The 25,684-nt window shown below is 32.8% G+C and overlaps 1 protein-coding gene across 3 annotated transcripts; it reads right to left on the bottom strand.

Moving 5' to 3' along the window:
* Positions 1-170: 170 nt before the first annotated feature.
* On the bottom strand, positions 171-25,474 carry LOC140452278 (uncharacterized). 3 transcript variants are annotated; one of them, XM_072546443.1, is made up of 5 exons: positions 25,341-25,474; positions 20,946-21,017; positions 17,358-17,441; positions 13,022-13,207; positions 171-3,352 (listed from the first exon to the last, which is right to left on the bottom strand). In XM_072546443.1, exons 1-5 carry the CDS (start codon positions 25,363-25,365, stop codon positions 3,129-3,131), a joined length of 591 nt encoding a protein of 196 aa, XP_072402544.1. In that variant the 5' UTR covers positions 25,366-25,474; the 3' UTR covers positions 171-3,128. The 3 variants fall into 3 exon arrangements, with proteins under 3 accessions (XP_072402544.1, XP_072402543.1, XP_072402542.1); XM_072546442.1 differs by lacking the exon at positions 25,341-25,474 and adding an exon at positions 24,478-24,586; XM_072546441.1 differs by lacking the exon at positions 25,341-25,474 and adding an exon at positions 23,335-23,500.
* Positions 25,475-25,684: the final 210 nt, after the last annotated feature.

Raw genomic sequence — 25,684 nt, 5'->3', positions numbered from 1 at the left:
TCAATAAAACAAAACATGCAAGAAATTTGATCAAATATCTATATAGATATAAGTCAAGTTAGACGTTTGTCTACCTTCTACAAATCGAAAAATGTCTGTGGGATTTTTATTGTATCTATATTAATATTAATTGTTACACACAATAACGTTAAGGAAAATAAAAAGCTAGATTAATTTTTGAAGCTTTATTAAACATTTATTATAAAAAATACAAAACAAGTTATAAAAATACAAAACAGTGAAATAAGTAATTCTAACCCTATATTTTTAACTGTAAGGAATCGTTCAGTTTTAAAGTAATATACTGGTTGCATAAGTTAAAGAGAAACACTTAAAAAATCAAAAATTTCTCTGATCAAACATCTCCAGGCAACAGTTATCGTTGGCAACAATCCGAATAAGCTATAGAAATAAGAATCTAGGACAATTTAAAGGACGTTGATATGTTTTCGGACAGATACAAAATGAAATTTAAGGTAAACATGGGGATATCCAACTGGACGGAGCTAATCCTTCTGCCGAAGAAGTGGATGAAGGTAATGCGATACACTAATCGTCTGTAGATACCTATAGTTCAATCATAGTTTATATGAAAAATATGTTTTTAGACACAAGAAATCTTATTCAGAAAATCACAAAGATTAGAAAACCTTAAACAATTAAAAACTCTCTGATCAAACAATCTCCAGGTAGAAGTTATCGTTGATTACAGCAACAATTCGAATAATATACGAAAATAAAAATCTAGAAGGACAATTTCCAGGGCGATGAGATGTTGTAGGACACATACAAAATGAAATTAGTAGATAAAGTAGTCTATGAAATTTAGGGAAAGCTCATTTAAGGTAAACATGGGGATATCCAACTGGATGAAGCAAATCCTTCTACCGAAGAAGTCGATGAAGGTACTGACGATACAATAATATTGTGTAAATATAGTTCTTAATCAGAGTTTATATGAAAAATATGTTTTTCGAGGCAAAAAAATCTTATACACCAAATCTTAAAGATTGCATGAAAAAAACTAGTTACAAAATTGGAAGAGAAAGGCAGTTGACCAAGTAGAACTCTTTAAATTCAACATGAACGTAGTACTGAAAGACATCTTAGGAAGGTTTAAAGAACTCCAATTCTTCATAGGAGAATCAATAGAAATAGATGGTATGGTAGGTCTAATGGAATACAGATACCTCGAATGGCAATATGTGCCTGTAACGACGTGCTATAAGCATGAAGTGAAAGATGAAACTTTTATGTGCTTTAATAAGTGAACAATTATTTAATAAACATATAAAAAAACCCTTTTTTGCTAACCCTATATTTTTGCACGAAACTCATGAAGTGTTTATTCAGTTAATAAAGTGATATACTGGTTGCATAAGTAAAAAAGAAACTCTTAAAAAATCAAAAGTTTGTATGATCAAACAATCTCCAGGCAGAAGTTTTCGTTGGTAACAACAACAATCGAATAATCTATGAAAATAAGAATCTAGAAGGACAATTTCAAGGGCGATGAGATGTTTTCCGACACACGCTAAATAAAGTTAGTGGATGAAGTAGTCTACGAAGTATATGCAAAACTTATCCAACGTAAACATGGTGATATTCAACTGAACTATCTCCATGTTTACGAAGTTTATGGAAATCTCATTCAACGGAAATATGAAGATAGTTCAGTCGAATATCATCATGTTTACGTTGGATGAGCTTTCCATAAACTTCGTAGACTACTTCATCCACTAATTTCATTTTTTAATTGTCAGAAAACATCTCATTGACCTTAAAATTGTCCTTCCAAATTCTTATTATCATAAATTGGTCGGATTGTTTAAGTAAAAAGTACGGTTTTGGAGACAAAAAATATTTTACAGCAAATCTCAAAGATTAGGAGACTTGGGAAAATTTAAAAAATCAAAAAGTTTGTGATTAAACAATTTCCAGGCAGAAGTTGTCGTTGCTAATAGCAACAATCCGAATAATCTATGAAATAAGAATCTAGAAGGACAATTTCAAGGGCGATGAGATGTTTTCCGACACACGCTAAATGAAGTTAGTGGATGAAGTAGTCTATGAAGTTTATGGAAAGCTTATCCAACGTAAACATGGTGATATTCAACTAAACTATCTCCATGTTTACGAAGTTTATGGAAAGCTCATTCAACGGAAACATGAAGATAGTTCAGTTGAATATCATTATGTTTACGTTGGATGAGCTTTCCATAAACTTCGTAGACTACTTCATCCACTAATTTCATTTTGTAATTGTCAGAAAACATCTCATTGCCCTTTAAATTATCCTTCTAGATTCTTATTATCATAGATTGTTCGGATTGTTGCTATTGGCAACGACACAAATTTTTGATTTTTGAAGGGTTGCCTTTTTACTTATGCAACCAGTATATCACTTTATCAACTGAATGAATACTTACAGTTTCGTGCAAAAATATAGGATCAGCAAAAAGGTTTTTTATCTCTTTATTAAATAATTGTTCAGGTATTAAAATGCATACAATGTCTCATCTTTCACTCTGTGCTTAACGCACATCATTACAGCAACATATTGCTGTTCGAGGTATCTGTATTCCATTAAACCTACCATACCATCTATTTCTATTGATTCTACGGTGAAGAATTAGAGTTCTTTAAACCTTTCTAAGATGTCTTTTTTAAAAATACGTTTTTCGAGACAAGAAATCTTATACTGCAAATCTTAAAGATTGACTGAAAAAAAAATAGTTGAAAAATTGGAAGAGAAAGTACTTGATCAAGTAGAAATCTTTAAATCCGACATTAGCAAAGTAATGAAAGACATCTTAGGAAAGTTTAAAGAACTCGTGTTGAAGTTGAAGATAATGGAATACAGATAACTGTGATAACTAACAGATGTGTCTGTAATGACGTGCTATACGCATGGAGTGAAGAAGGAGAAATTTTAAGCGCTTTAATACTTAAACAATTATTTAATAACGAGAAAAATTTTTTTTTTAAAATTTACCTTAAAACTCTGTTGAATCCTACTGCTTAATAAGTACTAAAATATTAGATACAATTAAGTTACGTAAGTTATAAAAAATAATACAAATATGTTATAATATAAAAAACTACAAAAGAAAAAACTCAAGGAATATTTATACATAGGTCTCACAATCGTCCTCAACTTCTATTATTTGTTCGTACTTTGCTTCTTCTGCTGCTGGTAAGATTCTTCTGACTTTTCGAAAATAAAACCAGATGCCACACCCCTTTGAACACGCACCGTGCCATATCGATATACAAAAACATACCAACAGAACAGCGACGAAAGTTGCTAAGAAGGCTCCAATTATAGCACAAAAATCTTGAAACAAGTACTCTGAAAAATAAATAATTTTTAGTAAACTGGTTAATTTGCTTTAGTACAAGAATAAACATTCATAATTAATTCAATATTTTAGTAAAAAAATCGTTTGAAGAAAGAATGTTTCCGGAATGACTATTTCATCATCAGTGCTGCTACCTGGAATAAGTATGATCATTTTATTTAGAAAAAACTTATTGCATTTTTCTTGATTAAGGTGGTTATACTTATTTTAGGTAGCAGCACTGAAGATGGAATATTTACTCCAAAAACGTTCTGTGATTTAGCCCGAAAGGGTTCTTCTAAAGAAATATACCTTTTATATAGGATTTTTTTAATAATTTTTTTTGATATATGATATACAGCCGACAACAAGAAATTAACTTTTCCTTTTGGAATTTAATTTTATAACTGGTTAGGTGTGCATGCGGCATATATAGTCCATACTTTGGATGCTATGTCCTAGCATGTGTTCCTCTCCGGATTGAATCCAACAGTACTAGGGAGACCCTCCCTAATCTGTTTAAAACCTTTCCATCTTCTCAGTCCAAAAAGGCTCTACTCATTAGTTTTATTAACAGTCAGTGACGTAACCAGGTTTTTCACCTTCTCCCCTTTCTTAAAAACATTTAGACATTCAATTCAATTTTGCAACTATTATTATAGAATAGAATTATTCATTAACGAATAGTTATTCGTTAAGAAACTCTTTCACTCAATAATATGGTCTTTCAGATAGATAGGCTTTTGTCATTTTACGGAATTTAATATTGTTCTGAAGCTATTTTCTTGTGGCATTTTAGAGTAATTATTATTTAAATGGGAATAAGCCACAATTAAAGGTTAACGTACGTTTATTGACGTTTCAATTTCCACTTCGGAAATCGTTCTCAAAATACAAACCTGCCCGTTTCTTGTAAGGAATTTCCAATCTCCGAAAATTTTGAATAACGCTGGGCCCATAACTGGTTTGTATTTTGAGAACGATTTCCGAAGTGGAAATTGAAACGTCAATAAACGTACTTTAACCTTTAATTGTGGCTTATTCCCATTTAAATAATAATTACGGAACTTAAGGAAAGAAGTTACAGATTTAAGTTGCAAAGGGAGATGGTTGTATAACTTTTTTGCCGAATATAATATAGATTTCTTTGCTAACTAAGTGGACGGGATCGGTAAATACACATCAAAGTTTGAATTTCTGGTGAAGTAGTCGTGATTAGGTCTTGCTGGAAAAACATCTAGGTGTTTAAGAATTAAGCAAACAGTTTCTAAAATATATAAAGAGGGAAGAGTTAAAATCACGTGATTTTTAAAGTACTGAGGCCAAAAAGATACTGTATTGCTCTTTTTTGTAATTTAAAAATAATATCAGATTGAGCAGCTGTACTGGAACCCCAAAAAGGAATGCCGCATCGAAGATGAGACTTAAACAAAGAAAAATATGTTATTTTGGAAGATGCTAAATTGATTTACTTTGAAACAGATCTTATTGCATAGCAGGCTGAGATTAGTTTCTTACTTAACAAATCGATATGAAGGGACCATTTAAGGTTGCTGTCTATAAAAATACCAAGAAAAATCACTAGTAGGTACCTACATAAGTTTTATACCTTTTATAAGTCTCAATAATTTTGGATAGGACCGGTAGAAAGGCAATAGGTCTATAGTTGAAGACTTTCGATTTTTCACCACCATTATGAAGAGGAATAATAATGGCTGTCTTTAGGCACTCTGAAAATATACCTTTTTCAAAGGAAGTATTAATTAGTGAGACCAGGACTTCCAACACATTTTTTGGGAGATTTAAGACATTTTTTATGAATAGTCCATCAGTACTACAGGAAGATTTGCTTTTGATATTACTGCTTATTTGAATCAGTTCAGATTTATCAACTGGTCATCAAAGAATGAATTGGAGACCTTTTTTGAATTGGGGAGATAGGAAATAGGATCTTGTTGTGGTAAAATAGTTGTTGTTATATTTTGACTCACATTAAAGAAGTATTCATTTAGACTTGCAGGGTTTGGAAGAGAAAATGTTTGAGCTGTGTTATTTTTATTTCGAAGATCGTTTATTATGGACCCAGTTTCTTTTGCAACATTTTTAGAGCTTCCCAGACGACTTTAATAGTTCATTTTTTTAATTGTTTTGATAAGTTTTAGATAGGTTCCTCTATACTTGGAGATATATTCGGTGACAAAGACGTTGGTAGTAAATATCTTGATGTACGGTAGTGAACGCATATTTTTGGCTGATATTCAGATACCTTTGGTAATTCAGGGTTCGTGGTGTGTTTATTTAATTGTAATTAAAGGAAATGCCTTATTGAAAATAAAAACAAGCCTATCTAAAAAATTACCGAAATTATAGTCAACGTCCACAAAGGGAAAGTGCCACCCAGAAGTCAAGCACAAATTTTGGAATTTACGAAAGTTCTGAGCGGAATAAATCCTACTTAAACGTTGGGTTTTCAAGGATGGTTTGTTAAGAGTGCTAAACTTGTAGAGTAAACTAAAAAAGTGTATTTAAATGAAAATAAATTAAATCGACAGTGAAACCATGGCGCCTAGTAAACCTAAAAACTCACCAAGTAAATATTTCTCTACTTCGATTAGGTCATACTAATATTACGCATAAGTATCCAATGACTAAGGAAGACATTCCAGTGTATGAATATTATTACGTCAACAGAATGTGGAAAATATGCAGTAAACAGACAAAATAACAATTTTTCCAGTGATTTAAAAACAGTATTAGGTGAACATTTATCTACCAAAAACTTAATTAGCTCTCTTAAAGATACATCTTTATATAATTTAATATAATGTAATAACTAATGTAATAAAAAATGTAATTTAATATAATGTAACAAAACTCTTCAAATTTTCTGTATCGGTCTTCAAAGTTCTTATTCTTTTACACCATATTAAATACTCTCCTGTCAGGTCTGCCAGAGAAGATTTATCTTCAAAATATGGAGATCGCTTTGTTTACTGATTAGCTTTATCAGGAGATGCAAAACCAGTAATAAGTATTTGAAATACCACCAAAATACCTTGATTGTTAATCAAACTTTCTTTTAAACTAGAAATTAGATTGTATAAACATGGAATGAATGGTGCTCTAAAATATTTTTTAACTGAAGTTGTTGGATGATTATCTCTACAAGTCTGTCTCTTATTAATCCTTGGAGTTTGAAGCTCAATACCAAAAATATCTTTCGATAATTTAGAAGCAGAAATACAGAGTTTTTTCTTAAAACCTTCTTAAAGAAGAAGTTCTTAAACCTTCTAAAGTAGAGAAAATATCTTTAGTACATTTAATAGACTAACGAAATTGTAAGAAACACTTTAAAGAAATATGGATAATGGAAGCGTAATGCTTAAAATCTTTTCATAAACCAAGAGGAAAATTAAAAAAACTGCTTTTTTCTATCGCTGAACATAAAGCAGTTCCCGAGATCTCACGACCAGATTGAGAAAGAGATAGTAGTCAATGCTCATATAAAACGCAATCTCAAGGTTGTCTAAATACTATATGCCGACGAAACAGCGATATCGACCAAGCACAGACATGTAGACATAGCAGTAATTGAAGAATGGAGCATACAATGGAAAACCGCCATAAACTCCAAGAAAACCCAAGTGGTGCTCTTTTAAAAGAGACAGCAATACCCAGAGGAACAACTGACGGTGCCAAATAATCCTATCGAATGGAAAAGTCATGCTAAATGCCTAGGAATCATAATGGATCCAGGATTAATGTTCAAAAAACATGCAGACGCCACACTAAAAAAGCAAATATGACAAAATGCGTCAATAAGAGGACTCGCAATTAAGAATAAAAACTAAAATAAGACTGATAAATAGCATCATAACGCCTATATTAACATACGCACCTCTCGCATGGGGACACATCTGCAAAACAAATAAGAAGATGATATAACAGCAGCCCATAACAGCAGTCAAAGTACCCAGATACGTCGTTGGACGTTTTCTCTTCAGAGAACTCCAACAAGCCAAAGTGACTGATATGATGGTGGAAAAAGCCAGGACAAAATTCGCAGAACTGGAAAACCATCCAAGTCAGATATTGCGAGAAATAATGAGGTACGATGCGTTCCATAGATGGAAACACAAACATCCCAAACAGTGGATACTGGCATAAACGCAAATATGTAAAATCAGAGGATAGTTCGTAGCTCTGTCAACGTAAATACCCACAATCAATGTGTAGGCTCATTAATAAAGATCAGACATCCTTAAAAAATTACAAGAAACATAAAAAAACGGCTTCGGTCAACAAAACAAGCAAAAAAGACTAACAAAAACCGGAGAAAGCCAATAAAAAAAAATAACAAAAACGAATCGTTCTTACATGAATTAATCCACCTCGATCCAATGAATTATTACACCCATACACATAAACTGATTAGTTATACTTCAGGAATGGTAGTATTAAACTGATTTAAACAATTTTGTAACTTTGTTAAATTAAATTATTTTCACCACAGTTGTATTTTTTACTCAATCTAAATTTTCATATACAAAACAAACCCAAAGGGTTCAGTCAATATCTGGTTCTTTTTTGGAAGCCAAGGGGTACAAGTGATCACTCTTATCACCTTATCAAGGATTGTAAAATAAGGGCAAAAAGACAAGATCTAAAACTTATTCTACAGCTTATGTAACACTCCTAAATTATTTTAAAAAGTGTTTCATGTGTATAAAACAACTACTTATAATTATATTAAAAGAGAGTTAAACTTAAACCTTCTTTTTCTCATTACTAATATTTAGTCCTTGTATAACCTTGGCTTCTAGGCTCCTCAAAATGAACTATTTAAATTATTATGACATATTGCGATAAAATATTTGTTAAATATATTTTATCTTACTTGGTTTTGAGTTCTTGGTAGTAATAACATTAAAAATCTAACACAAAGACATGTGGATAAGGACATAATTTGCAATAATTCACCTGATAAGAGTTATTAATTACTGTGTTTATATTTTTGTTTATGTTTATGTTGATAAATTAGTGTTTATGGTGCAGATATGTGTTAACGATCGGTGAATCAGAGTTTTATCAAGTGAGCAAAAATATATTGGATAATTATTATACAAGAAAAAGATAAATAAACATTTCATAAAAAATGAAAGATATGAAGTTTGAACAGGGAATTATATCTGACTAGTTTTTTAACTTTTATAGACTTCAATAACTTTATGTTTTCTGTGATAAGTTCGATGGATATTTGAAATTGTTAACAGTTTCATGCACCCTTTTACGGGTGCCTTAATACCTTTGTCTATCAGTAAAAGTAAAATATTTAAACGAAACCAAATTTCAAATAACTATCTGAATAAACTTTTATAACTTTAAAATACGATTTTTGAATGTTAATGATCTACTGTGTTGCATAAAAAAGAAAAAAACTTCATGCAATCTTAAGAAATTGAAAGATTCATTTTATAATAAAAAAACAATTAGGTTCAAATAATTCAAAGTGTCATAAACAATTTATATCTACCTAACCTAACAAAAATAGGAAACTCAAATTAACAACGAAACTTATTGAAAACCATGTCATATTTGTGTTATTTTCTTCTTCTTCAAGTGCCCTCTCCGCTACGGAGTTTGGCAATCATCATTGCTATTCGTATCTTTGAAGCTGTTGCTCTAAATAATTGGTTAGATGTGCACTGGAACCAGTCTCTTAAATTGCGCAGCCAAGATATACGTCGTCACCCACGCTTCGTTTGCCCTGAATCTTTCCTTGGATAATTAACTGGAGCAATCGGTACTTTTTCCCTCTCATCACATGACCAAGATATTCCAACTTTCTTCTCTTGATGGTGATCACCAGCTCCCGTTCTTTGTTCATTCTTCGAAGAACTACACTATTTGTTATTTTGTCTGTCCAAGGTATTTTCAAAATTCTTCTGTATATCCACATTTCGAAGGCCTCTAGTTTATCGGTATTCATCATCATCATTGGCTTTTACAACTCTTCGTGAGTTTTTGCCGGGTTTACTATTGCCTTCCATTGATTCCGATCCTGTGCTATTATTTCCCATGGCCTTACTTCCATCTTCTCCAGGTCTTCCCTGACTGCGTCTTTCCACCTTTTTCTAGGCCTTCCTGTCGATCTTCTACCATCTGGTCTTTCCCAAAACACATTGCTAATCAGTCTGTCGTCATCACTCCGTACCACGTGGCCTGCCCATCTTAATCTATTGGCTTTTATGTATCTTACGATGTTTCCTTTCCCGAAGAGAGTCTCTATTTCATTGTTGTATCTGCTCCTCCATTCATTTGTCACGCTGTCCCTGCAAGGACCATATATAATTCGCAGGATTTTGCGTTCCCATACTAATAGCTTATTGATTTCTTTCTTTCTCATTGTCCATGTTTCACTTCCATATGTCACTGCTGGTCGTATTATGGTTTTGTACATTTGGATTTTGGCACGCCTTGAGAGAAGCTTTGACCTCATTAGATGTTGAATGGCAAAGAATGATTTATTCCCCGCCAGTATTCGTATTTCAACCTCCCGTTCTTCTGTGTTTTCACTGGTAATTGTTGCTCCTAGGTATTTGAATTCTTTGACCACCTCAAAATTATGATCGTTTATGGTAATGTTTTGTCTTATTCGCTGTCGTTCCTTTTTTGATACGACCATGTATTTAGTTTTTTCTTCGTTTATTTTCAGGCCTACGCTTAGTGTTTCTTCTTCAAAGTTCGATACTATATCCTTAACTTCCAGTGTTGTCTGTGCTACTGCATCTACATCATCTGCAAATGCGAGAATAATCTTTGCTCCTCTGGCAGTTATGTCTGGTTTGACTCTGGTATAGATTTTTCGCATTGCATATTCCAATGCTAGGTTAAATAGTAATGGGGACAGCGGGTCTCCCTGTCTGAGTCCGGTGCTTATGCCTAAAGCCTTTGAAGTTTTGCCTCCTATTCTAATTTGTGCAAAGGAATAGTTGACACACATTCGCGCAATCATGGTCAGCTTCTTTGGTACGCCTAACTCCATCATTGCACTCCACAGTTTTAAGCGATCTATGGAATCATATGCTTGTTTGAAATCTATGAAGATCTGGTGTACTTCTTTATTATATTCCCAATACTTTTCTAGCATTTGTCTGATAGTAAATATTTGGTCGATTGTTGATCTTCCAGGCCTAAAGCCGCATTGGTAATCGCCAATAATTTCCTGTGTATATGACAGTAATCGTTTTAGTACAACTGAAGCTAATATCTTATATGTAGTACCGATTAGTGAGATTCCCCTGTAGTTTTATCGGTATTGCTTTTGTTTAAAGTCCAAGTCTCTACTCCGTACAGCAGTATCGAGAAGATGTAGCATCTAAAGAATCTCATTTTCAGGTTTAAGTTAATGTCATGACTTCCCAGAATGTCCTTCATATTAACTTTATATTATGTGTTATTTTATGTTTTTAAAAGAAGTTCCATTTATCTGTCAACTGCAGAAATAAAGAAATGTCATCTAATAAATTAAAAATTGATTTGACTGAGCACTCTGATGATCACACTGATCTTAAAATATTAGATATTGATTTGGATCAAACTAATAAACGTCAATCAATATATATACATCTTTAATAAAGCATTCGATAAAGTACGACCTAAACAATTAATGAATGTCCTGAAATCAAAGAAGATTGACTACAACGACCTCAGGATCATATAAAATTTATACTATAAACAGCGAGCAAAAGTACGTGTTAACGAACAGCTGTCAGAAGAAATTGACATTAGACGTGGAGTGAGACAGGGATGCGTATTGTCGCCAATTCTTTTTAATGCTTGAAACAGCTTAAATAAAGGTAAATGGAGTTCCCATTAACTACATTAGATATGCGGACGACACTGTGATCTTAGCCGAAAATATTGAACATCTTCAGAGACTGGCGAGCAGAATAGCGGAGTATGAAAAAGAGTACGGTCTAACAATGAATGTCAAGAAGACGAAATTTATGAGAATTTCGAAAACTCAAAGAAATAACGAGAATTCTAATAAACATATCTGGGAACAGTGATTACCTCCACAAATGATTAAATTCAGGAAATCAAAATCAGAATAGAAAAGGCTAGAGCAAATTTCAACAAAATGAGAAGAGTGCTATCTATGTACAAGGGATTTAAAATTGGAACTAAGAGTTAGGTTGGCGAGGTGCTATATTTATTCGACTTTGTTTTATGGAATGAAATCTTGGACCTTGAATGCGACATCAATGAAAAAACTGGAATCATTCGAGATGTGGGTGTATAGAAAAATTCTGAAAATATCGTGGACAGAACACGTTACAAACAAAGAGGTCCTGAGAAGGATGAATAAAAAAATAGGTTTTAAATATAATTATAACAAGAAAATTGGAATATCTCGGTCATATTACACGTGGAGAGAAATACACCTTGCTCCAACTGATTATGCAGGGAAAGATCCAAGGAAAAAGAAGAATAAGGAGGCGTAGAATGTCATGTCTGCGCAACCTGAGAGAGTGGTACATCAAATCAACTTTTCAGAGCAGCCGTCTCAAAAGTCCGAATAGCTATGATGATTGCCGACCTCCGCCGCGGAGATGGAACTTAAAACAGATTAAACTAAAGAAGATTCGCTTATAAATATTGGCTTATATTTATAAAATAATAGATTTACAGGAAGAGCGATGGGTTTATGATCAGACGACAAATAAGACGACTTTCCGTAGATTTAAGTCAAATTGAAAATAATGGTGAAAAAGAAACCGTTTCCATATTGATCGAATCATATAAGCACATATTTGCAAAAGATAAATTTGATATAGGTAAAGTTAGAACAAATAAAAATCCACAATTTTTCTTTAAGCTATTTCTATATATTAAAATATTTAATTGGAAAAAACATAAAAACACATTTGGTTATGGCACGGTTGTCAGAACTCGACCATTTTTGCAGTTGAAGTAACAGATTCTGCTCCAACTCCAACAAATTGTACGGTTCTTACACCCTACACCGCTTCAAGGATAAATAGCTTCTTCAGTGAAGTTACTGAAAGGTTGATTTCTAGTCAAACTATCAGAAAATTGTTAGATGCATGTCATTCGAGACCAAGTAGACGTGATATATACCCACAATTGACAGTGGAATAACGTGTACGCAGATATTATTGTGCGATGGAACACAATAGGGCTTCCAAAACTGGAGACATTTGACTGGAGATCTTATATACGTCTGACAGTGGGATATTGGTCTGGAGAAAAAGAGGACAACGATATAATGAACAATTAATAGGTTCAAACTCTTCTTGAAGGCGGATTAATTTGTATCTGGGGACATATGTTATAATGGACTCACTGATTTATCATGGAATTATAAGAATGGAGTGGATCGATGTATCGAAGACGTTTTCTGAAATGCCCAGATGTTTAAACCGACTTCTATAGCCATCTTAAACTTTACAACAGTTAGCTAATGGATTGCAAAAATTTTTTGAAACAAATACCTCAACGATAATTTAATAATGACATTTCCAAACAAACTAACAGCATTAAGAAAAGCAAGAGGCGGCCCTATAACGCGCATGTGTGTATATACATAATATTCAAAAATTTATAACTTACTAAAATACTATTATAATACAATGTAAAAATAAAAAAGCGTTTACCTTCTTCATCGAATGGGTCGTATATTGTTCTGGTTATTACTGCAGCGTTGAAGCCATCTGCAGTGTTTTCGTGAGCTTGTTGATCTATCATAGGTTTAATGGATTCCATATACTTTTCTACATCAGTCTGCATACCAACTTCTGTGAAACGCAATGCGTTAGCGTTATCATTCAACTCGTATTTATCTAAAACGATATTTTGATATCAACTTAAATTCTTTTGGAGCCAGAAAGCGTTTTCAAAATGATTCGCACATGCAAATATGATATGAGAAGAATATGGAAGAAAAAAAATGTATACTGAAACAAAACATAGATATAGAATCAATCCTCAACAACTATTTTTGGATAAACAAGTTTTTATATATGAGCCGTTGAAAACCAGAGTGGTCTAAGTCAAGAATTTCATGTTTCGCGTTTTCTCGGTATATAATTCTGTTTAACAGTGTTCTATTTTGCTACAAAATTTGAAAAATATTAGTGCATCCGTTCACTCACAGATGACACTACTGTAATATATGTCAAATGCTATGAAGGTTGCCGTTTTAAGGCAAAATGGTCTAAGTCTGACTTGGACCATTCTGCCAGAAATTCTGTCACGAATTTTTTATAAGTGTCACGTTTGCTTGTAGTAAAATGAGTTCTAGTGAATCTGTAAATGAACCGTTTAGTGCTAGTGATAGCGAGTACGAGCCAGAAAACAATGACGATTCAACAGAATCTGATTCTGATAGCGGTAAGTTTATTTTTTTTATTTCCTTTTATAACCTCAAATGTGTGAATAGCAGTATTTTATTTGCACGTTTGTTTCAGCTGACAAACGTTCGAAGTTAAAATTGGGCGAGTACAAGCCAGAAAACAATGACGATTCAACAGAATCTGATTCTGATAGAGGTAAGTTTATTTTGTTATTTCCTTTCATAACCTCAAATGTGTGAATAGCAGTATTTTATTTGCACGTTTGTTTCAGTTGACGAAAGTTCGAAGTTAAAATTGGGATCAACTACCAAGCACGTCGGCAGAAAACGAAATAGAGAGCCAAGTAAACACATCAAGAATGTTCGAAAAGAAAAAAGAAACTGTGGGGAACAATATGTGTCTACATCTAATAAGGTGGTAAAAGCGAAAGAGTTTCATAACAGGGAGTGTACGTGCAAGGGCAAATGCATTCAAAAAATTTCTCAGGAAGAAAGGAAAGCTATCTTTACAAATTTCTGGAACATAGCTAATTTTTCAGCACAAAATGCTTTTCTAGTTGGTATTGTAAAATTGTCTAAACCAGCCACTCACCGTCCAAGAAATGGTACAAGGCAGAAAAAAGCAGTATCCTACACTTATGTCCTAAATACCCCGAAAGAGTCTCATAAAGTGTGCAAAATGTACTTTTTGGAAACCTTTGCAATAAGTAATGGTAGGTTAATGCGTGCATTAAAAAAGGGGGAGATATCATTTCCTGGTGAAGATTTACGGGGCAAACACGCACCTAGCAATAAAACTCCTGAAGGAAATATACAGTTAGTACGCGATCACATAAACAGCTTTCCTTCTTATGAATCTCATTATACACGAGCTCATAATCCTAATAGAAAGTTTTTAGATCCAGAGCTCAATGTACGTACAATGTATACCCTGTACAAAGAGAAATGTGTAGAAGATCCTGTGTCAGAAAGTTTATACAGACAAATTTTCCATCGCGATTTCAATCTTCACTTTCACGTACCATTAAAAGATACATGTGTTAAGTGTGACAAATACACAAATCAGGTGACCCAGGAAAAGGACGAGAATACGAAGAAAGTGCTTCAATCACAACACGAGCTGCATTTACGGCGCAGTGAAAAGGCCAGAGCTGCTTTGAAAGACGCTAAAATTACAAGCATACGTGAAAAAGGGAGAGTGTGTGCATTCACGTTTGATTTAGAAAAGGCCTTACCGTTTCCAACTTTGACTTGCTCTGTAGCCTACTATAAAAGAAACATGTATGTGTACAATTTGGGTATTCACGAGTTTAGCGACGAAGACAAGGTGTTCCTGTATGCCTGGGATGAAACTATAGCCTCTCGAGGAGCACAAGAAATAGGATCTTGTATTCGAAAGCATGTTCTAGAAAATGCAAAGGACGCAAGACACATCATTGCATTTAGTGATGCCTGTGGGGGGCAGAATAGGAACTTTAAACAGTGTTTGTTTTGGTTGAAACTCATTGCAGATTCCGATAATTTGGAAATGGTAGACCATAATTTTATGGTATCCGGACATTCCTTTCTCCCGAATGATCGTGATTTTGGTGTAATCGAACAATACGCAAAGAATAGAGTGAAGTATGTGCCGGACGACTGGTACAGTGTGTTTGAGAAGTGCCGCACAAAGAAACCGTATCGTGTTTGCAAGATGAACGGAAATAATTTTGTATCGTCACAAAACCTGGAAGCAGCTGTTACCAGAAGAAAGAAAAATGAAGATAACGCGCCAGTATCGTGGCTTAAAATTCGATGGCTACAATTTAGAAAGAGTGATCCCTATAAAATATTTTATAAAGAAACATTAGATGAGGAGTTTCCTTTTGATGTTATAAACTTGCAACCTGTACGAAAAGGACGTATCGCCAATTTTCAAAATATTGAATTTTCAAAACTGTATGAAGCTCCAATACCAGTTACGATTAAGAAAAAAAAGGATATGGAAGATCTTTTGGCGTTTATACTGCCCATTCATCACGACTTTTTCAAAAATTTATCCGTAAATGGAAACAACACTGCAGAAGTAGGTCCACTGGAAGATATTTTGGTGGCGAATGGAGACGACGATGTTTTTTATGAATAAAAATTTAATTTGTAATAATATAATACACAAAAATACACGATCGTTTGTAAGTCTAACTTTTTTGCTTTACTCCAAAATAATGAACCTATTGAAAGCCAGAGTGGTCTAAGTCAAAATATTAACAAAAAATATAAAAATTTCGACTGCTGGCTGATTGTTCCGCTGGAATTACTTAAGTTTAAGCTTTTTTTATTGAAAATCATTCTGATCAAAGTCAGTTTTTATGTTCCCATTTAACGCCAACATGTTAACTTTAAGTCGTTGTTTCTTGAATTTCAACATTTCTGACTTAGACCACTCTGGTTTTCAACGGCTCATATGTTTGGAACAACGAAAGTAAAGAACTATCACAGAAGCACCGAAAACGTCGACAAAATAGACGATATTTTCAAACTAATAGTTTAAAACACCTGTTCGTTGTTTGGCACCTCTTTTCTTTCCATTGCTACTCTTGGTTTTATCTTCGATATGACCAAGAAATGATCCGAATCGCAATTTGCGCCTCTAGAAGATCTAAGATCTGTTACGGAGATTGTCCATCGTTTAGATATTAGTATTGACTGAACTATTATCGTGTAATTGGCTATCGAAGTATTTGGAATTGATAATGTATTACTGAAAAGCTATTTTTTAACCGAAAGGACAAACAGGATTTAGTACTGGACGATCTATTACGTACAGTTGATACTCTGACAAACAAAACACAGTTCAATAAATTGAAAAAAAATGTTGGTGCTGGTAAAAACACATTTTTGAAATTGGAGCATCGAAAATAGTCACATTCACTTTTTACTTTCCCGGAACCAAAATAATAGGCTGTATAATATTTCTGTGTCGAAAAAAAGATTACAAATAAATAGGAAAACCTTTATGGATTAAAATTAATAACAATTTATTATGAATTGTCGCTTATGAAATGATGTTTCATTTGATTCAAGTTTTCAATCCCTTAGAAAGCATCCCTTGATGGAAAATATACTTAAAAAGCTTATTTATAGTTTAAAATTTTCCATTTAGATAACTAAAAATTTATTCCTCGTTTATGAAACTCTTCAACCCTTAAAAATTACCCCCAAAGATGACTACACCGTTAAAAATAGTTTTGTACACAATAAAATTCTAAACTTATGTATTTAAATCAATAAAAATTTGTTCCTCGCTTATGAAACATTATTTATTTGGTTGAAACTTTTTAACTCTTAGAAGCTACCCCCTATGCTGATAACAGTACAAAGCACTCGATATTTTTTGTTATTGCCCAAAAATTTCATTGGTTTCCTTCAATAACTCAGTTAATATTTAACTGAGTTGGTGAGGGTGGTGTCAACCACCCCTGGGGCGGAAGCACATATCGGCGTTATCTAACTTTTGTTATTTGAGCACTTTTCCATCAACTCACCAAATTTTAAGTACATCGGTTCAGTCCGATAAAATTGGGAGGTGAATCGCCCGAGTGACTGGAGTATAGGTACAAATTAAAAACTAATAAGAATAAAAAATAAAATATGCTTACCTTCGATAGATTCTGGAACATACGTGAGCATATCTATTTTCTTATTGCAGTCAGATATGGATGAATCAGTCAGCGTATCCAGTTCTGTTGGAAACAATACTGTAGTTAATTCAAATATGTAACCAAAACAGGGAAAAGTAATAGATACATAAAGAATACAGTTCAAACTATGCACAGACAATCGGAAAAATATATAAACACACATAGAATGAAGAAGAACAAATTTGTGAAAGTGGGTAAAATAATTAGTCGAGAAAGTATTAAAATTTGGAATATAATGAACTTATTTATTGAATAGATTGATTTGATTTATATAATATTGTTAAACTCAATAAGCCAACATTTAAAATCTTTGAAATAGATGAAATTTTAGCACAATGTGGCCTTGCGATTTCCCCCTTATCGTCCAAACTCACGTCGAATTGAGTTAATATGGATATCTTAAAAGATATAAGGCACATAAAATACATACTTAAAAATTAGAGAATTTCAACAGATATGTTGTGATCATGCAATAAAGTTTTTTGAAGTAGAACCCTTCATAGACACAATAATAGATGTAAAGATTGTTGAAACATCCTTTAGTCCAGAAAATATGGAAAATGTATGTTTAAAGTCCTTCCGTTTGACTTAAAGAATGCACCAGCAATATTTCAAAGAGTATTGACTGATATAATTCGTCGAAATAATTTAGATGAATTTTGTAGAAACTACATTGATGATATTTTATTTATTTCATATAATAAAGTTTCACCAGCTCAGGACAATTTAATTTCAACAAGGAGTCTTCAAAGGCCTAGTGGTATAAGTCTGGTGTTCGTAGCATAGGAGGCTTAATAGTTTTTTATTTAAAGTATATCGAAAATAACACTGCTAAACTTGAACCTTTACATATTTTGCTAGGGAAATGGATTCAATTTGATCTGACAAGTGTGAGCAAATATTGAACATAATAAAAGATTACTTGTGTTCAAAACCAAATCTAGCTACAGATGATTTAAGAAAACCTGGATTTATAGTCAGAAGCCACCTATAAAGGAATCGAAGCAACATTTAGTCACAAGAAGATGGGATTTTACATTCTCGATTTAAATTGAGAAAAAATGTTTTTTTAATATTTATATAAATCCCTGAGCACAACTTCTGGTTCATCAGGGAATTTCTTCGTTGTTTATTTGCTAACAACTATTGGTTTTGTACAAAATATTTCTGTTATACTGGTCAGGTAAGATTGTTACCACAAAAAATATGTGAAGTTCTGCGTCTAAAAGTAAAACTAGAACAAAGGCCACCAGCAAAGGACCGAATAGTAATGAAACTTGCAAGAACCACAAGGGATCAAAGAAAGATCCCAAGAATGTGTAAAATGGTTCCCATAAAACCTGTTCAATTTATAAAACACCACTCAAAAAGCAAATTTACCAACTCAGAGCTTGCAATACCAACTTTATAGTTTGAAGGAACAACTTCCGGATTTAAATGAAGTTCCTCCATTTTCTTCCCATTCCCGTAAATTACTTGCAAGCAAAGAAGTTACTTTTTGTGGAGGAGTTTTTTGTTCATGAATGGGATCACCGGTTTCATTTTCCAGTATGGGTTCATCAGTTATACACGATGGTTTAAATTTCCAATCTGTCCGTTGTTACGGGTGGCAGCTATTACATGCGCTTTTCCAAACAAGGTAACTATATAAGGTATACAGCGATAAGTCTAATTAACCACATTTCGAAGGCATACACCAAGGTTATTTACAACAGAATAAGCAAAAAATACGAGGATAACATTGGAGATTCGCAGTTTGGGTTTCGGAATTCTCTTGGAACAAGAGAAGCACTTTTTAGTCTACAGGTAATCATCCAGCGCTGCAGAGATATGAACAAAGACGTGTACATATGCTTTATAGACTACGCAAAAGCATTCGATAACGTAAAGCACGAAAAGATAATTGAAGTTCTCCACAAGATCGGAGTCGACTACAGAGACATTCGAACAATAGCGAGTCTCTATTGGGGTCAAACAGCTAAAGTGAAAGTAGGATCTACATTGACCAATAAAATTGAGATCAAGAAAGGGGTACGACAGGGCTGTATCTTGTCTCCTATTCTCTTTAATATATACTCAGAAGAAGTATTTAAGACAGCGCTGGAGGAAAGCACAGAAGGCATAAAGATAAATGGAGAAATAATTAATAACATAAGGTATGCTGTTGACACTGTGATTCTAGCAAGTAGCATGGAGGAACTGAGTTGCCTAATGAGTAAGATACAAAAAACAAGTGCACAATACGGACTCAGACTAAATATCACAAAAACCAAATGGATGTTAGTGAGCAAAACCCAACAACCACCACAGCAACTGATATTAGACAATGAAAGAATTGAACACGTGGATTCGTACATCTACTTGGGAACAACAGTTAACTCAAATTGGGATCAAGCGAAGGAAATACGTATAAGAGTAGAAAAGGCAAGAGCATCGTTCACTAGCATGAAGCAAATTTTCACCTCTAAAAGCCTCACCCTACCTCTCAAAATTCGACTTCTGAAATGTTATGTATTTTCGGTTTTGTTATATGGAATGGAGGCGTGGACAATGACCGCAACATTGATGAAAAAAGTAGAGGCCTTCGAAATGTGGGCTTACCGACGTATATTACGTATATCCTGGACTGAGCACTTGACCAACGAAGAGGTACTACGCCGGATAGGTAAAGAGAGAGAGGTAGGAATAAGTATAAAGAAAAGAAAGTTGGAATTGGAAAGCTGGAAAAGAAGGGGTCCAGGGAGGAGAAGACACTCGTGGCTCCAAAACTTGCGGCAATGGTTCGGATTGTCATCTGCTGAACTATTCAGATCTGCCGTAAACAAAGTCAGAATAGCCATGTTGATTGCCAACGTTCGGAACGGACAAGGCACATGAAGAAGAAGAAGCGTAGGTATGCAACTAAGGTTGTACAGAGTTAGGACTTTTTCAGGGTTTATTTGAAGCCATATCGGTTCGTGAAAAGCTCGTCAAAAGGACCATATTAAATAATGTCTTTGGATAGCGTCAGTGGTTTTAAAAGAGATAAAGATACTTTTATAATTAACTGAGGTGACAATTCTGAATTGGAAAGAAAAAAGGAACTCGACAATAATGAATAGAACACTGTATAAACCCTTAGATGAGGACTTGGATTTAATTTGAGAAATTCCTGTTAGAACTGAGAAAGCCAGAATTGTCATTAAATGAAAGTTGTTCTTTGCTATCTGGGTCGTAGAATAGTTAGAGTTCGAGTAATTAACTGTTATGTATTCTCAACTCCCGTATATGGAGTAGAGGCAATGCCCCTTACAGAACCAAGCAATTGTGGACCAGAATGATGGTGTGAAAAAACAGAAAATTATGGGAGTAACAAAGAAAATCGAAGAACTCCAATGTCTTCGTTCTCAGGTTTATGTTATAATTTTAGTGTATTGGATGCAGTTCATGACAATGATTATAATATATAGTAAAAGAAGTTTCATTTAAAAACTTGTATAATACGTATAATATTCAAAATAGTAAAATATTAATAAAATTAACTAAATATATGTATTAATGACTTACCGAATAAATATTTTGGAGTACACCTCTTTTCGTTTGGCTTGTTTAGCACTCCAGCGCTGAAGACAAGAAGTACTGTGAAGGAAAATATATAACAATTAAAAAAAATAAAATCAGGAACTTTTATAGAAAAAGGGAGAAATACTGTTCATTTGAGCGCATTTTTTTGGTATGTAGATACTTTTATAGTAGATACTTTTCTCTATAGTGTTGGGTCAGATAACAGGAAAGCTGCGTTTAGTAATTGATGATTGATGTATGCTACTTATAGTGTTAGTAGGAAATAGTGAACAGACAAAGTCTGAAATAGCGAAGATCTTAAGAAAAGAAAGTTTAAAACTTGGGATGAGCTTAGTACAGATAAAAATGACATGCATGTAAAGTATCCATATTGCTTGATGACTGAGATCATTTATTTCCCAGAGTATTAAACGAAATATACACTAACAACAATTGCTAGTTTAATAATTTGAATTTTATGACCAATACATGAAATGCTTCTATGATACAAAAAAGTTTTGACCATTTCTTGATAAAATGTGAAAAATCTAAGGCTACACTAGTAATGGAAGAAGATCCATATGAAATTTCAGCTTTTTTAGAGGAACAAGAAATGAAATAAATTTTCCAAAAGGACATTTAAACACCACCAACAGTGACAACAGATTTATTAGAGTAAAGTTAAAAATATTTCAGTAAAAAAAATGCTGCAAATAGCGAAAAATAAAAACCTGAAAAGTTGGACAATGAATTTAAAAATCAAAGAATTCGAACATTGTATCAAAAATAAAGTGGAACATAAGACATCTTACCAACTTCAGACATTAATAGTCTTAACCAAATAATCGTAGATACATTTCAATAGAGTGAAACAAAATTGCAGATACACCAACTCCCGAACCAACAATTTTTTACTTTTTTAAAATAATTTCTTAAAAATTCTGGCCTAGTAACAGACGCTGCAAAATTTACTGTGAGAAATGTACAATAGAAAATTGGAAAAAAAGGTATCTACAAAATGGAAAAAGGGTAAGGACTCAATTGATTACAAGAAAAATAGCACAAGAAACAGGTTTCTTAAAAAGAATAAAAAAAAATCATAAAATTCGTTGTAAAATCTTAAATAAAACAAAAGATAAATAATATAAAAGACAAAGCAACATATGATAAATCATTCATGAATCATAAATGTTATAAGTTTAGTAAAGAAGAAAATATTTAATCCAAAATTTAAATAAAGTACCTTACCTAGTAGAATAAAAGTTATAGCCATTTTAACCCGGGTCACTTTATATCTGAGCCACCAAATTAATTACTCTATGAGAACACCTGGAACTGCGTTGCACCTAGGAAGAGCTTCTCCCTGACTATTGCTTCGAGCAATGTGGCAAAGGCTTCAGGAAGCCGAAATTAATACGTCTGAGATGCGCAATACGAAAAAATATTCCCTGCTTTCTTAAAAGGGAAAAATTAGAGCATAATTTGAAAAGCAAAGTGCAAAACAGCCAAGGGAATACAAATGCTTACACCAACTGAAATTATCTAATACCATCCCGGAGAAAAAAGTCTCTGACCTCACAGGTTGAAAATTACCTGGAAAAATATTCATCTGGAATGTACGAAGATTACATCAAAGTGAAAAATTAAGTTAAGGATACTTTGTGAAGATCTAACGAAATACAAAGTAGCCATTACAGTTCTTTAAGAAGTGCGGTGGATAAAAAAAATAATACACTATAGAAGACACCAGGATATGTATACTACAGCTGTCAAAATACCACACCCGAATTCGGAACTGGTTTCAGAATTCAAAGTAGAGCACGACATATACTCTTGGATTTGAAATCCAATAGAGTGAAACAAAATTGCTCTAGATACACCAACTCCCAAAGCAACAATTTTTTACTTTTTTTAAATAATTTCTCAAAAATGCTGGCTCAGATACAAACATTGCAAAATTTAACAATAAGATGCTGTACTAACGAAAAAATGTACTACAGAAAATTGGAAACAAGTACCAAATGTAAAAAGGAAGTTGCCTGAAGGAAGACTTAATTTATACAGGAATAGAAGTAAGAAGTAGTACATGAAACAACTTTTTTAGAAAGAATAAAGAAAATCATAAAATAATTTGTAAAATCTTGAATAGAACAAATAAATAAATAATACAGAAGGCAAAGCAAAAATATGAGAAATACATTAATCAAACATTGCCTTGACAAAGAAATTCTAGAAATATTTTATAAAATATGTTTAATATTAAAATATTCAAAGGGTACAACCAAAATCATTTTTAAAATCAAAATTTGTTATTACATAAAAAACATTACAAACGTTATAAAGTTTTGTAAAGAAGAAAATATTTAATCCAAAATTTTAAAAAGTACTTTACCTAATAATATAGCAATAATTATAGCCATTTTAACCCATTCACTTTGTATCTGCGCCATCAAAGTAAACACTGTATGGGAATACCTGGACTGGAACTGCGTTGGAACTAGGAAGAGCTTTTCTCACCGACTTATAGCTCGAGCGATGTGACTTCAATTCGTCGTTTAATTGACAGCGACTTACGGAAGTACCGAAATTAATGCGCCTGACATGCGCAGTAAGAAAAAATATTCCCTGCTGTTTTAAAGGAAAAATTAAAGCAGAATTTTAAAAGGAAATGCAAAATAGTATCTACAAGGAGTTGGAATTTTTGGTAAACAAAAACAAAAGTGAGTCAGTGTCAGCCATTGGTTTTAGCCCTCTTTTAGAAAGGACTTACGACAAAAACTGAGTATTTGGAATATTTGTTTGAAGATGTAGTTACCATTACAAAAATAAAATGGTACCTTTGGCGAAATGATTGTTAAAACTAGTAGTTTTAAATATTAATATTACAGACTAATGGGGAAATAAATGAAAATGCATGCAGTATATGTAGAGAAGCATGGAAAATTTAAGGAAAAATATACAAAACTGTCACAAGATCAGTTAATATATTCAGCACTGAATGTTGGACAGTTAAACTTAAGACAATGGATTCATGTATGAACAAAAACATATTTAAGTACCAAAGAATTAGAGCACTATATCAAAAATAAAGTGGAACATATTAACTTCAGATATTAATAGTCTTAACCAAATAATCATAGATACATTTCAATAGAGTGAAACAAAATTGCAGATACACCAACTCCCGAACCAACTTTTCCTTTTTTAAAATAATTTCTTAAAAATGCTGGCCCAGTAACAAACGCTGCAAAATTTACTGTAAAAAATGTACGACAGAAAATTGGAAAAAAAGGTATCTACCAAATGGAAAAGGGTAAAGACTGAATTTATTACAAGAAAAGTAGTACAAGAAACAGATTTCTTAAAAAGAATAAAGAAAATCATAAAATTCGTTGTAAAATCTTAAATAAAACTAAATAGATAAATAATATAAAAGACAAAGCAACATATGATAAACTATTCATGAATCATAAATGTTATAAAGTTTAGTAAAGAAGATAATATTTAATCCAAAATATTAAAAAGAGTACCTTACCTAGGAAAATAAGAGTTATAGCCATTTTAACCCGGTTCATTTTATATCTGAGTCACCAAATTAAGTACTTTAAGAGAACACCTGGAACTGTTTTGCACCTAGGAAGAGCTTCTCACTGACTACTGCTTCGAGCGATGTGACAAAGGCTTCTGGAAGCCGAAATGAATACGCCTGACATGCGCAATACGAAAAAATATTCCCTGCTTTCGTAAAAAGGAAAAATTAAAGCAGAATTTTAAAAGCAAAAAAACAGCATAGGGAATACAAATGCTTACACCAACTGAAATTAGCTAATACCATCCAGAAGAAAAAAGTCCCTGGCCTCACAAGTTGAAAATAGAAAAAATAATACACTATAGAAGACACCAGGATATGTATACTATAGCTTTCAAAATACCACACCCGAATTCGGAACTGGTTTCAGAATTCAAAGTAGAGAACAACAAATACTCATTGATTTTGGGTACCAAGGAATTTGACTAGGTGTTAGAGATTAAAGGTCTTGCCTGAACTAAGAAGAAGAAAACCCTTTAATTTCAAACCGAGCAGCCATAAAAAAGTATTCTAAGGATCAAGCGAGAAGTCTTCAATCTATGTTTAAGTTGCTAAAGTTGCTCAGTTGCCTAAAGAAAGTCTGAATTCATACAAGAAGAGAAATGATACAAGAAACAGAATATTTTACATACAAATCCTGGAATATCTTAATAAAAAAAATATAAAAAATATTCAAAAGGTACAACCAAAATCATTGTGAAAATCAAAATAAATTAAAGTTTTTATGAAATGAAAAAAAGTAAATAATAAAATGTTAATAAAATAATAAAAAGAAGCAAATATTTAAAAAAATTTAAAGAGTGACTTACCTAGTAGTATAAATCTTATAGCCATTTTATCTCGGTTCACTTTACGTCTGAGTCACCAAATTAAGTACTCTGAGAACACCTGGAACTGTTTTGTAACTAGGAAGAGCTTTTCACCAACGTATCCTTTAAGCGATGTGACTTCAATCGATTGCTAAATTGACAGACACCTCAGGAAAACCAGAAATGTATGCGCCTGACATGCGCACTAATAAAAATATTCCCTAGTGTCTTAGAGGAAAAACTAATGCAAAATTTAAAAGCAATGTGCATAACAGGATCGTATTAGACTATTTGTTTTATTAATAAGACATAATAAAATCTACTTAAAGTTCACCGCAGTTTGT

Source organism: Diabrotica undecimpunctata, chromosome 10 (genome assembly GCF_040954645.1).
Source record: "Diabrotica undecimpunctata isolate CICGRU chromosome 10, icDiaUnde3, whole genome shotgun sequence".
Taxonomy (NCBI): domain Eukaryota; kingdom Metazoa; phylum Arthropoda; class Insecta; order Coleoptera; family Chrysomelidae; genus Diabrotica; species Diabrotica undecimpunctata.
The sequence above is the reverse complement of the archived record's forward strand: the minus strand, read 5'-3'. Positions and strand labels throughout refer to the sequence as shown.